Raw genomic sequence first — 17,022 nt, forward strand, 5'->3', positions numbered from 1 at the left:
TTTGTCCGGGTGTAGGTACGCTGAGACAGCTAAGGTGCTCCTGGTGATCCAGTAACTCGGGCAGAAGTTCGCTATGGTAGTCACTAATGGCTGACTCTAGTGCAGAGCAATCAATTCAAGCGGCCATCTTGCAGCCGGCCAGACACGTCCCCCGGCACTTCTTAATTTATAGGAGCGGGGTCACCACTGTTGGACATCTATTGTGTTACCCCGTGACATTCACAACCTCCGTGTCACACCATGGACCATTGGGTACCTTACGTCCCATTTGTAAGATTTTCCACAGGTAAAACTTTTTGTTTTTCTTTTTAAATAACTTAAACAAATAAATAGTAAAAGTGAAAATAAAAGTAAACAGAAGAATCCAAAATAGTAAAAGCTAAATATGACTGCAGGCAAAGCATGGACACTGAGCCGTACTGTGCACAGAAACAGAACGGGGAGATAAAAGGCTATAAAGTGTAACAAATCTGCTATATTGCTCCTTATAATACCTAATACAACAGACTGATTTATTACAGCTCTCCACGATTGGAGAGGATAGACTATCATGGGTATACCTGGGTGATCCGGCAAACCTGGAATGGATTTATTTTTCTTTATTTGCTATTGACTGGAAAATATTTTTCATTTTGCACTAGATTCATTCCGATGAATCAGGCCCATAATGGGAAAGGACCACTATGATAATCTTTTCTTACAGCAGATTGCATATAGCCAAAAAATTCCAAAATGTGCTAAAAATCTGACCCGGGGGGGAAATTCTAATCTAATAAATCTGCATCTCAATATTTATGTGTAGTGTCAGCTTCTCCAGGCGTGTGTAGTGACAGGTCCTCTTCATACTGCTGTCAGTGAATCAGGAACGTGTCCGTCTCAGACAATTATTCATTTCACTTCCCATTTTTTCTTATGTAGAAAATAAAGAGTTTGTGTACTATATAATGTATTGTGATCTCATTTCTGGGGAATATTTTTTTTCTCTGCAATTCCTTATTCACCCGTCAGAAAATGACTCTATGAAAGTTGTTTAAAAAAAAAATGAAGGGGGTAACAGGGAGCAGGGAAGGGAATTTTGGGTGGCCCCTTTATTCCAGGCCAGGGCAGATTGAAGATTGGTAGCACTCCAGGGTTTCTCATTCACCATCATCTAATAAATTTGTGTTTTACCAACTCGAGCCAATGGCCCTGATTTATTAAACCTCCCCAAGGCTGGAGAGGATACACTTTCATCAGTGAAGCTGGGTGATCCAGCAAACCTGGAATGGATTTCCTAAAAGTCATTTTCTATTTGCTAGCAAATGTTTCAAACCCTGGACCAAATCTATTCCAGGTTTTCTGCATCACCCAGCTTCACTGATGTAAGTGTATTCTCTCCAGCCTTGGAGAACTTTCATAAATCAGGGCCAATGCTGGGGAAGTCTGCCACTAACCAGTTGGTGAATCAGGACCCTCAGGTAATCTCTGAGGATGGACCTGATGAATCTGACGGTGGACATTCACCATGGTGCAGCACTAGTGTTTCCTATTGGACAGATTCCCAAACATTTTACCCCAACAAGCTGCCATTTCCATGGCCTGAATACAGAATCTGTACTACAAAGCAGAACCTCTGGCAGCAGATTTTCACTTCATAGTAATTATGAGTCAGACACTTCTAACATTTCCGAAATGTGGAAGCAGAACACAATGTTACCGTAATAATCCCACCCCACTGATTCAGGATGTCTCATCCAGAGATAAACCAAGGAGAAGATTTCTGAGACAAACAAAATACAACCCACCGAGGGAACAGAACCCCCATCTCTGTCCTATTCCTAGGAGACACTTGACCACATGAATATCTCCACCCATGAGGAAATCCGTCATGTGGCCTCCCTGATGCTGAAATATGAACTGAAGAAGGGGTCAGCTGAAGAGGGGGGATGACAGGTCAGCAAAAACCCAGCAGATATATCTAGAGTAGGAACAAAGCAACTCCAGGCTCTGAGAGATCCAACCCAAAGCAATCGTGACATCAAAAGATAATACGTCATCACCTGGAGGATTCACCAACACTTCAAGAGACTGGACTGAAAGCACAAAAAGGTAAGAAAAATCTATTTACTATACTAAACAATACTAAAACTAGGCTGTACTGTACTAAAATATATAATTCAACCACATCTGAGAGATCCACCAACCCTCCCAGAGAATGGACATACCACATACAATGTTATACTGTGCTATACTATATGTTACTATACTATGACCTCCAGGAGATCCACCAACACTCCTATACAATGTTATACTGTGCTATACTATATGTTACTATACTATGACCTCCAGGAGATCCACAAACACAGCTGTATACTGGAGAGCCTATATCATAAATTCTATATGATCTTATACCATTCTATCATCTCCAGGAGACCCACCAACACTTCCATAGACTTCCCAGGCTTCATTCACTTCTTTGCTTTACTATACCATTACCTTCGATAATTTATTACCACTTCCTTGGTCTGGACATCATTCATACTAAACTATTTTTTGCCATCATGGTAAAAAGATTTATCAACACTTCCACAGACTACACAGACTTTATAATATACTTTACTGTCACCTCCAATGATCCTCCAACCCTCCCCAACACTAAATACTATATTACATAATACTAAAACTATTCTGACCTATACTAAACTATAGTATGTCATGACCTCCAGGAGATCCACCAACACATCTATAGACTGGACAGATCACATAGTAAATTATAAACTTATAGACCATCTCCTCCACTGATTTATTATTCTTCTATAGACCGGACACTCTTCATGCTATACTTTACTAAGCTAATATTAAAATATTCACCAACACTTCCAAAGACTGGACAGAAAATACAATATATTATATCGTCACCCCAAATGATTTATTATACTTCCCAAAACTAAACAAATATGGAAATGGAGTTTTAGATTGGAAAGACAATATACTATACTGTACAATACTATGCCATTATCACCAAAAGATTTACTAACACTTCCCGAGACTGGACAGACTTCATATTATATTATATTATATTATACCATCATCTCCAATGATTTCTTACACTTCCATAGACCGGACAGACTTCATATTATTACAATGTTATACTGTGCTATACTATATGTTACTATACTATGACCTCCAGGAGATCCACCAACACTCCCGGAGAATGGACAGACCATGTACAATGCTATACTGTGCTATACTATATGTTACTATACTATGACCTCCAGGAGATCCACCAACACATCTATAGACTGGACAGATCACATAGTAAATTATAAACTTATAGACCATCACCTCCAATGATTTATTACCCTTCTATAGACCGGACACTCTTCATGCTATACTTTACTATGCTAATATTAAAATATTCACCAACACTTCCAAAGACTGGACAGAAAATACATTATATTATATCATCACCCCAAATGATTTATTATACTTCCCAAAACTAAACAGATATGGAAATGGACTTTTAGATTGGAAAGACAATATACTATACTGTACAATACTATGCCATTATCACCAAAAGATTTACTAACACTTCCTGAGACTGGACAGACTTCATATTATATTATATTATATTATACCATCATCTCCAATGATTTCTTACACTTCCATAGACCGGACAGACTTCATATTATTTCCCAGAACAGACATCTTGGTGTGCATATTGCCCCATATTACAGTGCCATGATCTCTCTCCTGATGCCCTCACCTACATTTATCCATTCCAATATGTCCGGACACATTTGCTAATTCTCTGAGCTATACATTTATTTTTTCTGTTTGTCCATTCTGCAGATCATGTCATTCACCAACTCGAATTTACAGAACGTACCAGAAGACAAAAACCCGAGCAGAGATGATACAGGGAGCCAAACACTGCAAGGTACAAATACTGAACAATAAGCCTGAACAGGGTACACCTTCATCAGTAAAACTGGGTGATCCAGCAAAACCTGGAATGGATCTGATCTAGGATTCAAAACAATTGCTAGAAAATCGCAAATTTCTTTTAGGAAATCCATTCCCGGTTTGCTGGATCACCTTGCTGGGTTCATTGGTGAAAGTGTATTCTCTTCTGTCTAGGAGAGTTCTAATAAATCAGGCCCAATGGTTTCTATACAGATATTAAAGCCCTGATTTATTAAAGTTCCCCAAAGCTAGGGAGAATACACTTCCATCAGTAAAGCTAGGTGATCCAGCAAACCTGGAATGAATCTGGGCCAGGATTGTAAACATTTGCTATAAAATATCTAATACCTTAGGAAATCTATTCCAGTGTCTTGGTTGGTGGTGTCACTCGCCAGTTTGTTCCTCAGATTTAGTTCCCAGGTGTAGTTCCCCTCTGATGAACAGGTATGATGGAGCTCTGATTCTCGATCTTCACCTTTTGTATTGATATCAGAAGTCATCCCGGATAGACGAATTCTTCATTCCTCCTCCATGATCTGTTTCCTGTCATCTCTCTGCACTGGACTCCTCTTCATCGTTGTCATCCTCTTCATCACCGTCACACGTGAGTTCCCTCCACACACCTCACATGTCCACACATGTCTTAATCTAATGCCTTCTGCAATCAGCATCCTGGCTGAATGACTGCATGAGGGGGCATAATGTATCCCATAGGGAACCATCAGCTCTAGCAAAAGGCAGACATGGAGGAACAGAAAAGCAAAGTCACTGTCCTGTAATAATGGGGGTACATATGGCCACTGGAGTATGGGGGTCCAATATGATGAGTAAAGTGGGGGACATCGAGACCCTGGTTACAGAAATATTATCAGACAAGGTGACAGGTAAACATGGGAACAAGAGGTCTCTAGTATACTAATCTGCCATCGGAAGGAAAATGGTGGCAGGGTAAGAGTAGTGGTCATGGTATATCTAGCAGTGGTCATGGTATATCTAGTAGTGGTCATGGTATAACTAGTAGTGGTCATGGTATATCTAGCAATGGTCATGGTATATCTAGCAATGGTCATGGTATAACTAGTAGTGGCATGGTATAACTAGCAGTGGTCATGGTATAACTAGCAGTGGTCATGGTATAACTAGCAGTGGTCATGGTATATCTAGTATTGGTCATGGTATAACTAGTAGTGATCATGGTATATCTAGTAGTGGTCATGGTATATCTAGTAGTGGTCATGGTATAACTAGTAGTGGTCATGGTATATCTAGCAATGGTCATGGTATAACTAGTAGTGGCATGGTATAACTAGCAGTGGTCATGGTAAATCTAGTAGTGGTCATGATATATCTAGTAGTGGTCATGGTAAATCTAGTAGTGGTCATGGAATAACTAGCAGTGGTCATGGTATATCTAGTAGTGGTCATGGTGTATCTAGTAGTGGTATGGCTAGTAGTAGTGTAGGTAAATCTAATAATGGTAAAGCTAGTAGTGGTCTTGGTAAATCTAGAAGTATTCATGGTATATCTAGTAGTTCCAATGGTATAAGTAGTTTGGGGTCACAGTATAGCTAGTGGGTGCGATCATGGTATACATGGTGTCAGTGACATCCCCCAATATATAACCAGGAACAGGACGAGAGGTGTGAAGGTTTATGGAAGCCCCCTGCTACCTTCATAGACAGGAAGATTATCCAGTATTGAGAGTTTTTGGTGAGTTTGGATGAACAATTATGGGAAATCGTCACATTTATCCAGGTCAGCCATCTGAAGAATCTCTCAATCTCCCAACTACTGAAGCTGATTCGGGATTGACTCCTTATATATTCCAGGTTCTCTGAACAATGACAATCAGAAGATTTTGGCAGCTCTGGGCCAACTAGCAGAAGAGATCTGGAAAGGAAACAGTAAGTGAAATATTCTCCATCCTGAGATCTCTCTACGTCGGGACTGGGACCTCTTGTAATGAATAGCGGGGGCTTCCTGATCCTGGGACTGCTCAGGTTTACCCTCTCCAGGGACACACAATGGATTACTAGCTAGAAGGTTCCAGATGACATCACACCTATAGCATGACATCACACCTATAGCATGACATCACACCTATAACATGACATCACACCTGTAGTATGACATCACACCTATAGCATGACATCACACCTGTAGCATGACATCACACCCATAGCATGACATCACACCTATAACATGACATCACACCTGTAGCATGACATCACATGGGTTATATGACATCACACCTATAGCATGACATCACACCTATAACAGGACATCACACCTGTAGCATGACATCACATGCATTGTATGACATCACACTGGGAACATATCATTATTCTGATGACATCACACTAATATTTTGACATCAGATTGGTAACATGAAGTAGGAGTGTAAGACTCAATACCAGAAATGCAACATTCACCCATCTCAGCATGTAAATGAATACCCGGGCATCTAATAATTACCATACACATGTTGTGAGGACACAATCTGGGTGATCAGACTGCTGGGGAAGATTCTAATGTGACGTGAGCACACACAGTATCACAATCCAGGAAAATCCAACCAACATGAACAGTATGGGGGTCACTGGAACACACAGAGTGATGGGAGTACAAAGGGGATTGGATGATCCAGGGGTCATAGGATCACAGGGAGTCACTAGTGCACATAGAATTTTGTGAACACAAAGAATTATTGGCGAATACAAAGTCACTGGAGCACACAGAGTGCATGCTCTGTAAGTTCACATTGATATCTTAGAAGACTTTATTTTGTGAAAAAAATTAATGGAAAAACTGTTTAGAAGAAAATACTCTGGTAACTTGAAATAACATAACATACCTATAATATATATGTATGTATATATAACATGACAACACATGGGTTACATGACATTACTCTGAGAACATATCAATATTCTGGTGACATCACATGGATTGTATCACATCACATGGGTTATATGACATCACACCTATAACATGACATCACATCCATAGCATGACATCACATGGATTGTATGACATCACACCTATACCATGACATCACACCTGTAGCATGACATCACACCTATAACATGACATCACACCTGTAGCATGACATCACACCTATAGCATGACATCACACCCATAGCATGACATCACATGGATTGTATGACATCACACCTAAACCATGACATCACACCTGTAGCATGACATCACACCTATAACATGACATCACACCTGTAGCATGACATCACACCTATAGCATGACATCACACCTAGTGGTCATGGTATATCTAGCAGTGGTCATGTTATATCTAGAAGTAGTCTTGGTATATCTAGTAGTAGTCTTGGTATTCCAGTAGTAACCTTGGTATATCTAGTAATGGTATATCTAGAAGTAGTCTTAGTATATCTAGTATTGGTATATCTAGTAGTGGTCTTGGCATATCTAGAAGTAGTCTTGGTATAGCTAGTAGTGGTCCAGGTATATCTAGTAGTAGTGTAGGTATATCTAGTATCGGTATAGCTAGTAGTGGTCTTGGTATATCTAGAAGTAGTCTTGGTATATCTAGTAATGGTATATCTAGAAGTAGTCTTGGTATAGCTAGTAGTGGTCTAGGTATATCTAGTATTGGTATATCTAGTAGTGGTCTTGGCATATCTAGAAGTAGTCTTGGTATATCTAGTATTGGTATGGCTAGTAGTAGTCATGGTATATCTAGCAGTGGTATATCTAGTAGTAGTCTTGGTATAGCTAGTAGTAGTGTAGGTATATCTAGTATGTTATACATGCCCCTTGGAGTTATACATGCCCCTTGGGGTTATACACTACCAGTTGTCCCGTTCAAATTGAAAATAATTATCAATGATACCACGTTGGAGTAAATCGATTTAAACTTCCTCTTCTATGTTCTTTGCACATTTACGGGTCTGAACATTTATAACGAGGATGAATATAAGCAGTGAATGTCAGCAGAGCGTTCTTGGACTCACAAGGTCACTGGTACCACTGGTGTCACAGCGGTAGTGATCTCCTCGTGAGTTCTCATCCTTCCATACATCTTGTAGTACATGAAAGGGACATGGGGGACAATAACTTGGGAGGTTATAGAACTATGGCTGAGCCAGGAGAAGCCTCTGACAGTCTCAGAAAAGTTCCTCAAAGTTCCGATGGGTCCGCAAAATTTCGGTAAATTCCAAAGTCAATGGGCCTACTTTAACGTTAATAGCAAAGCCCCTTTACATGTTAGAGCCACCACATGTGCTAGGTAAGTGTAGGAGAACAGTGGCAACAAGGACACATACAAAAGACCTTGTGCTCTGAGCTTCCCAAAGAAAGAGAAAAGGATTTATTAGAATAAGATGTCACCAGCCATGGATTCCTTGTGAGATAAGAGAAAGCCATGATCTCTGAATGGGTCATTCCTAAAATAAGATCGGTGCTAGGAGCCCCCTTAATACATACACACTTTGTCCTCTTTGTTTTGGGAACCCCAGAACAATATTATATTTCTCTCTTGTATCAGCGTACTGGTAAGATTCATAACCAATAATTTAACATTTGGGAGGAAGAGAACTCCTCTAATAATGATAGTTGTATGTCTGCCTAAATACGTCAGAAAGTCCTGGATAGAGTTTATTTGTTTCTTTTATTATTACATTTATATTTGGGGGAAATTAATCACAGAACAACTCAATGTGCCTCTGCTCTATTTCTGGGTTTCAGCGTAGTCTGGTAAAATGTATCATTGTAAATATTATAGCTACTTTGGTTTGTTTAATACAACTCTTTCAAATATTGGGCGTTTTGTACAACACTGTACATTTGTCCATTTCCAAATAAATTACTAATGTAGTTACTATTGTATTTATTTAAAAGTAGGCCAGAAATTTCACTGTACCAAACGGTCTTCATTGGTAAATTGGAACTGCAATTGTTATTATTTAGCTTTAGTGAATGTACAGTGTAAGAAAAGATGAATAACAATGTCGTCACTAATACACAATAGAGATTACACTAAATGTGCGGACTGCTGCAAAGTTTGCATAACTGACTAGCTAGTAGCTCATGTAAAAGTAAAGATGTCTGCCTAACCTATTCTACATACACAATATCCTAAAGTACAGGATATACGCCCCATAAAACACAGAACTATGCGGCTAACAATGAGACTCCTAACCTGTCCCTGTCACACGTCTCTCCCTGCGTCTGTCCTATACACAACTGCCATCTAGAGCTGGGTATAATGACACCGTCAATGCCACCCAGAAGTGTAATACAAATATCTGAAATTTGTGATTAGGCGTAGAAGGGCCGGACCAAGGTGTTTTGTGCGCCAGCATTGTTGCTGTGGTGCAGGAAGCGGTAGGAAGGTAGACGATATTGCTAGTTTGCATCATGAAGTGGATGACATGAATGCCAACCCTCAATCTTACAATACTTAGCTGAAAAATTAGGCAAAGGCAATGATACCTATCAGTGTGGCAGTACTGGGGTTTTCACCTGCAGTTTGTTATCCCCCCACACTTCACTTGATTGAGGTGGCCGCATCAGGTTAAACCAAGCACCAGAAAATCCCCCCTGCCTTGGCCTAGACTTTTGGATGTGTGCGGCCTGCTGCCTCTACTGCTGCTGCTGCCGCTACAGGAGGATACTGTGGCAGTGTCCGCCTGAGCTCCCTGGGTGGAACGTGGTGCGGGAACTCCTCACACAGCCGGTCGTATAGTATTCTGCTCAGACGGGTCACCTTTTCTTTCTCTTGTGCCGGGTTGGGTAGAAACTGTGACATTTTGTCTTTGTAGCGGTGATCCAGAAGGGTGGTCAGCCAGTAATCATACCTTTGATGCTGAAATGCGGGGGTCCCTCGGTAGGCATCGCAACATGTAGACTCTCATATGAAAGAGGGGTTCCCTGTGCTCATCCTCCTCCTGTCCCTCAGTAGGCGCCAAAACATCTTCCTCCTCATCACCCACCTCCTCCTCTTCAAGCTGCAGCAGTTCCTGTTGTTCCATCCCCCGCACAATGCCTGGGGGGTGACAGCACAAATGTGGGTTGGATGGGTCCTGTCCAGCAGCCCGACATGGTCCCCCTCATCATCATCATCATCATAATCATCTTCCTCCTCCTCCTCTTGAACCTCCTGATGCTGTCCAGTGTACCTTCTTGCTCCTCCTGATGCTGGCTGTGCGCTATGGCGTGTATTGCCACCCTCATCCTCCTCCCCCATTTCTTGCCCTCCTCTCCCATCGCCACTTTCCATCAGGCCACACAGGGTATTATCAAGCAGAAATATGATGGGAATGACATCGTTCCAGCCTGACCGCTCCTGACACATCGTTTGTGGCCTGCTCAAAGGGACCAGTACCTTGCACAGTGTCTCCATCTGCAGCCACTGGTCAAATAGCTCAGTTGTGTGGCTGTACCAAGGGCCCCACTGCCCCCATGCACCACGCTGGCCAAGTAATGGTGGATAGCTATCTTTTGCTTACACAGCAACGCTGGAGCATGTGCAAGGTGGAGTTCCATATAGTCACAGATCAGTCTATGCGGTGGCAGACTCTTTTGACGCTGGTTCTTGCTAAGCGCCGCAGCGGCAGTGGGGGATCGGCATACATGGCTGCAGATAAAGCGAGCCTGTCTCAGTAAGTCCTGCAGTCCTGGGTACGTGCAGAGGAACTTCTGCACCACCAGGTTCGTACGTGCACAAAGCAAGGCACATGTGTTATGTGGCCCACAAGGTTGGCCCTGTTGTGAGCCAGGAGGGCATCAGCCAAGCCTCTCTGTGCAAAGCCGACCTCTGCTGCTGGCCTTTCAGGAGAAGGTCAAAAAGAGAGGTGTTGGTGGTAGAAGGATTGAAGGAGGAGGAGGAGGGAGAGGACTGGGGTGGCCCATGCTTTCCCACCACACCCCTCGGCGGGGGTACCGGGTGCTGTAATGTCTCTTGCAGATTACTGCACACTGAGGTATGCAAGGCCACCCAGTGAGCGGTGAAGGACAGGTAGCGTCCCACGTGCCTGGTTGTCCAGCTGTCCATGATGATGTGGATTTGGCTAGACACCAAGAAAGCCAATGTCCTGAAGAGTTTTTCTGTGACATGTGCATGTAAACTGGGTACATGCACATGTGTGGGAGAAGTAATGCCTGCCTGGTATATTCCAGGCCATCAGGTCACGGAAGGGAGTCCACAATGCTTTATGGCAGTAGCTGCAAGGCCAATAGTTTGACTAGATGTGAATTGAGGTCAATGACTCTTTTGTTGGTTGGGCCCATAGCCTGATGCCTTGCACAGAACTCCAGCAGAGCGGGCTGAAGGGACTGGGAGCTAGGGGAGCTGAAGGAGTATCCAACTTGCGGCGACAAACATGGTCTGACAACATGAAACCTGCGGGCAGAAGCTAATACTTCTTTGCAGCTGGAAGTCTGGCTGGCACCAACCTCCTAAGACATAGTAATCAACGACAATGACAGTTGGAGTTGGAAAAGGAGTCAATTGAGATGGAAGAAGAGACGATGACGTGGTTGCACCTCCTTCAAGAGAACGCAAGTACTGCTCCCACTTTGGTTTGTGGTTCTTGCGCCTGTCCTCTGCGAATCTTCCTGTAGCGCAGGTTGCAGATTGCTACCCACCCGTCATAGTCTTTCAGCATGAAATAGGAGCACACTGGTGATATGCGTGCAACCACTCTGCTGCTCATTTTCTTTGCCTGCCTCTGTGTCTGCTGGGTGCCCTGTGTCCGCTCCATCTCCGCCACCATCATATCGTCTCTGACTGTTCCCCTGCTTGTGCCCGCTGCTCTGTCTCTTCTTTGGGACTCACATGAGGCAGATTGGCGGCCCCTTCCATCCCAGTCTCTTGCTGTTGCTGCTGCCTTTCCTCTACGTCTGTTTTGGAACTCCTGCTAGCCCTTACACGCACCGGTGGTTCCTAAGTGACATCACGATCATAATCATCCTCATTTTCAATGAGCTAACCCTTGCAAATGCAGCCAATGATCTGGAACCCTCACCCAGCAAGTGCTGACCACACTCTCCAAGGGTCTCAGAGTCTGCCGCCTGCTCTGAAATTCGCAATGACAGATCTTCAGGCTGTTCATCAAACAACAAGGGAGAGTCATCGGGAGGTACAGGCACATTAGTCACGCTAACTCCTGTCTTTGCTCCTGTCACGGCTGTGCTGGATGCTGCTGCTGCAGAAGAAGAGCCTGCTGCACTTGTGGCCCCTGAGACCCAGTCCACAATACTCTCCACATGGCGTGGCTGTATGATTGTATTCCGCCCTCTCAATACATCTACCAGGGTACTGGTACTCCGCACACATCTCAGATCTGTTTGACAACTTGTGCTGCTGCTGTCCTACAGTTTGCTGCTGCTGTTGTCATACAGTGATGGACTCCCGGGGGCATACGCCATGCCTTCCCCTGCGTCTACCGCTCATCTTTTACTTATTTGGGCAAAAATGCACCTGTACCAAACGGTTTGGAAAATAGGAACAGGTATCAAACACTGAATTCTATGTTTTTTTTTTTAGTAGGACAGAATTGTTTCTGTACCAAATGGGCTTCTTTTATAAATAATGAGAGTTATCAAACACTGAAATATCTGTATTTTTTTAGAGTTGGACAGAATTTTTTCTGTACCAAACTGGCTTTTTTTGGTACATAGGAACAGGTAGCATCAAAAACGGCACAATCTATTTATAGAGAGATATACGGAAGGATCCTAACCTGTCCCTGTCACAATCCACATCTCTCCCTGCTTCTATCCTTCCCACAGAACACAAGATGGAGTATCTTGTATATATCCGGTATATATCATTCCCTGTATATATGCCTGTGCTCAGATATCTGCTGATTTGGCTGCTGCGCCTTGCTGTGCATCCTGGGAGCAAATGATTCACTCCCAACCGTGCCTTTACCGTGAGAAATAGTCGCCATTCCTGCCTCCTGCTTTTTCCCTCGTTCATTCGGCGTAAATGCGACCTCATGGCAAATCACAAGGCCCGATTTGCTGCAAGATCGAACCTATAAATCTGGCTTGCTCATCCCTATATAGACCAAAGCAAAATGACAGAAAGAATACAATTTGTGCATTGCTTTTGTGTATTTTATCACATATTGTTTACATCATTTTATATTATTTTGAGTTGATTATATTTTTGTACAATTACAAGATACGATTATTATTTTACTGTTTAGTAAATCTCATTAATCATCATTTGGATTTTTTTTCCTAATTCAGTTATACACATTGATTTCTAAATTGCTTGATTTTCACTTATGATTGATGTAGATATATAATCAAGTCATCATGTTTAATGTAATGTAGAGCTGGGAACGGGTGAATCCTGGACACAAGGTGTATATGGTGAGCTGACAGATTGGCACTGAGGTTTGGGCCGGTATAGAACTTCCCGCTCTTTCTATGGAGTACAGAACTCCAATTTATGACATTTCCATCCAGGTCACCAGAGATCACCTTCGGTATGTGTTCCGGTGTCAGGACATAGTCCCACATGTGAACATCACTTATTTCTCCAACAAATGACTGAGACACAACGAACCCTCCACCAACAGAATCTTGGTCTTGTCCCAGAATAATGCTGGCTTCTGCTGCAATAGAAGAACCTTTCATGGAGACTTTTCTGGGGTAGAGCTTCCTATTCACCCAAAGTTGGACCATACCAGTGTCAGAGTCCCAGGTCACACAGAGGTGCCTCCAGTCCAAAGTCTCTGGATCTGTCTTTATATTGGTGGCTGCCTGGTTTATATATACAGAACAGATGTTTGGAGGCTGTAAATAGATTAGAAATGCATTGTCCTTCCCGGGAGTAGCAATAGAGAAGAGGGAATAGGGGCGAGAGAGATCAGTATAAGAACGTAGACAGACGCTGAGTTTCTGCAATGGCTTTGTAATTGTAAGTCTTAAGCCGCGTACACACGTGCAATTTTTGTTGTTGGAAAGGATCTTTCATGACATACAGCACCGTTCATGCTCTATGGAGAGGGGAGGGGGGGAGCGACGGAAAGCGACAGAAATGCCGATTATCGGGCGATAAAAATCTGACGTGTGTACGCAGCTTTAGTCTTCCCCAGGGAATCCAGCACAGATCATGTCATTCTTAAGCTGCGTACACACGTCAGATTTTTATCGCCCGATAATCGGCATCGGCCAGATATCGGGCGAAAATCTGCCGTGTGTACAGTCGGTATCGTCCATCGTCCGGACGACCGACCTGCCGGATCCACGGACGATGGACGACAACCGATCCTAATGAAAGGGAAGGGGGAGAGCGCGCAGCAGGGTGCCGCTCCGTCGCTCTCCCCCTCCCCGTGTATTGCCACCCTCATCCTCCTCCCCCATTTCTTGCCCTCCTCTCCCATCGCCACTTTCCATCAGGCCACACAGGGTATTATCAAGCAGAAAGATGATGGGTATGACATCGTTCCAGCCTGACCGCTCCCGACTCACAACGTTTGTGGCCTGCTCAAAGGGGGCCAGTACCTTGCACAGTGTCTCCATCTGCAGCCACTGGTCAAATATCTCAGTTGTGTGGCTGTACCAAGGGCCCCGCTGCCTCCATGCACCACGCTGACCAAGTAATGACGGATGGCTAGCTTTTCCTCACACAGAAGCTGGAGCATGTGCAGGGTGGAGTTCCATATAGTCACAGATCAGTCTATGCGGTGGCAGACTCTTTTGGCGCTGGATCTTGCTAAGCGCCGCAGCGGCAGTGGGGGATCGGCATACATGGCTGCAGATAAAGCGAGTCTGTCTCAGTATGTCCTGCAGTCCTGGGTACGTGTGGAGGAACTTCTGCACCACCAGGTTCAGTATGTGCGCAAAGCAAGGCACATGTGTTATGTGGCCCACAAGGTTGGCCCTGTTGTGAGCCAGGAGGGCGTCAGCCAAGCCTCTCTGTGCAAAGCCGACCTCTGCTGCTGGCCTTTCAGGAGAAGTGTCAAAAAGAGAGGTGTTGGTGGTAGAAGGATTGAAGGAGGAGGAGGAGAGAGAGTACTGGGGGGGCCCATGCTTTCCCACCACACCCCTCGGATGGGTATCAGGTGCTGTAATGCCTCTTGCAGATTACTGCACACTGAGCTATGCAAGGCCACCCAGTGAACGATGAACGACAGGTAGCGTCTCACTCCATGCCTGGTTGTCCAGCTGTCCATGGTGATGTGGATTTGGCTAGACACCAAGAATGCCAATGTCCTGAAGAGTTTTTCTGTGACATGTGCATGTAAACTGGACTCAATATAAAGGACTTGATACAGACATTGCCTACCAAATCTGAACTGGATTAGGAGATTCGAGACTCATCAGGTGGCCCTCCCTGAGGTTTAAACAGCCATAGCCATGACATTGCTTAAAAAAATGACCGCTTCAAAGTGACTAGGCACTGAGAGTTTTAATACTGGAAAGATTTAAAGCCTCCACTACCAAAAGCTGTGGTGTCCCTACAATTATTCGTAGATCGCCTTATCTACAAAACACTCCCCCATTACCTGAGCACCAACTCTCTCCTTCACCCCCTCCAGTCTGGTGAGCGGCCCATTCCACTGAAACATCCGTTACTAAAGTGTCCAATGTCCTCATCAGAGCTAAGTCTCAAGGCAACTTTTCCCTGCTCCTTCTCCTTTCCTCTGTTATCTCCCCCTTCTAATACAAATCATGGCTCAAAGGGAAGGGGGAGAGCGCGCAGCAGGGTGCCGCTCCGTCGCTCTCCCCCTCCCCTCTCCATAGAGCAGAATGGTGCTGTATGTGCAGCATCGTTCATGTATCGTGCACACCCTTGTCGTTGGAAAGGATCGTGAAAGATCCTTTTCAATGACAAAAATTGCACGTGTGTACGCGGCTTAAGACTTTACCCTTCAACCCTAGGGAAGAAACTATAAAAAAAAAACATTACTGGTATATTTCAATGATTAACATGCCGAACAACAAATTCTAAATGTATTTATAATCTTTAATAAAAAAAACATTTAGAAACCCTCATATATCCCAATTTTTGTTTTTACACCCAATATCATTTATATAGTTAGTTACATAGTTAGCTAGGTTAAAAAAAGGACATAAGCCCATCTAATTAAACCTCTAGAGCATGAAACTTACCCCAGATATAAAACCTATGGACATAGAAAAAAATCCCTTATAAACCCTGGGTTCAATTTGCTCCCCCGAGGTGAAAAAATTCCTTCCTGATCTTATGAGACAATCGGATGTTCCCTGGATCAGCAGTCTCTGTTATCTTTACTTCAAAGCCTTAATCCCCAGTTATATTCTGTGCTTCTAGAAATCATCCAGCTTTTTCCTAAAGCAATCTATAGTAGTTGCTGAAACTACTTCCTGAGGGAGCCGATTCCACATTATCACACACCTTACAGTGAAGAATCCCTTCCTTATCAGGAGATTAAACTTCTTTTCCTCCAGACAGTTCTCTTTACTGTTTCTTTTAAAGCTTAATGGCACAGGATTTACTAGATATGGAGAAGAAGTTCTAAAAGGATTTTCTCAACTCCTTGGGATCTAGCTGTGGTTCTAGCAGGGTCCAGCACACTTCCAGACTTTCCTTTAGGCTGCATAGACTGGAAATGCTCATGTGTGCCCAGCATTTTCCCATCTTTTTATCTGAATTTGCCAGATTGATCTACCCTAGGTACAGTAAGTGGCTCTGCTAATTGCTTCTATTCTCCCACTTAACATGCAGTAATCACTGGGGACTCAATATAAAGGGCTTGATACAGACATTGCCTACCAAATCTGAACTGGATTAGGAGATTCGAGACTCAACAGGTGGCCCTCCCTGAGGTTTAAACAGCCATAGCCAAGACATTGCTTAAAAAAATGACCGCTTCAAAGTGACTAGGCACTGAGAGTTTTAATACTGGAAAGATTTAAAGCCAAAAAGCAACTACCAAAAGCTGTGGTGTCCCTACAATTATTCGTAGAACACCTTGTCTACAAAACACTCCCCCATTACCTGAGCACCAACTCTCTCCTTCACCCCCTCCAGTCTGGTGAGCTGCCCATTCCACTGAAACATCCCTTACTAAAGTGTCCAATGTCCTCATCAGAGCTAAGTC

General features: G+C 43.5%; 1 protein-coding gene and 1 long non-coding RNA gene across 2 annotated transcripts; one reads left to right on the top strand and one right to left on the bottom strand.

Annotated features, from left to right (window-relative positions):
* The first annotated feature begins 1,729 nt into the window (after positions 1–1,729).
* On the top strand, positions 1,730–4,563 carry LOC140322650 (uncharacterized). The gene is made up of 3 exons (XR_011919217.1): positions 1,730–2,088; positions 3,832–3,919; positions 4,439–4,563. It is a non-coding gene; the product is annotated as an uncharacterized lncRNA (long non-coding RNA).
* An 8,650-nt stretch (positions 4,564–13,213) lies between these two features.
* LOC140324868 (C-reactive protein-like) lies at positions 13,214–15,089 on the bottom strand. Its single transcript, XM_072402992.1, has 2 exons — positions 15,085–15,089; positions 13,214–13,859 (listed from the first exon to the last, which is right to left on the bottom strand). Exons 1-2 carry the CDS (start codon positions 15,087–15,089, stop codon positions 13,214–13,216), a joined length of 651 nt encoding a protein of 216 aa, XP_072259093.1.
* Between the last annotated feature and the right edge of the window lie 1,933 nt (positions 15,090–17,022).

The sequence above is a fragment of the Pyxicephalus adspersus genome, chromosome 2, assembly GCF_032062135.1.
Source record: "Pyxicephalus adspersus chromosome 2, UCB_Pads_2.0, whole genome shotgun sequence".
Lineage (NCBI taxonomy): Eukaryota > Metazoa > Chordata > Amphibia > Anura > Pyxicephalidae > Pyxicephalus > Pyxicephalus adspersus.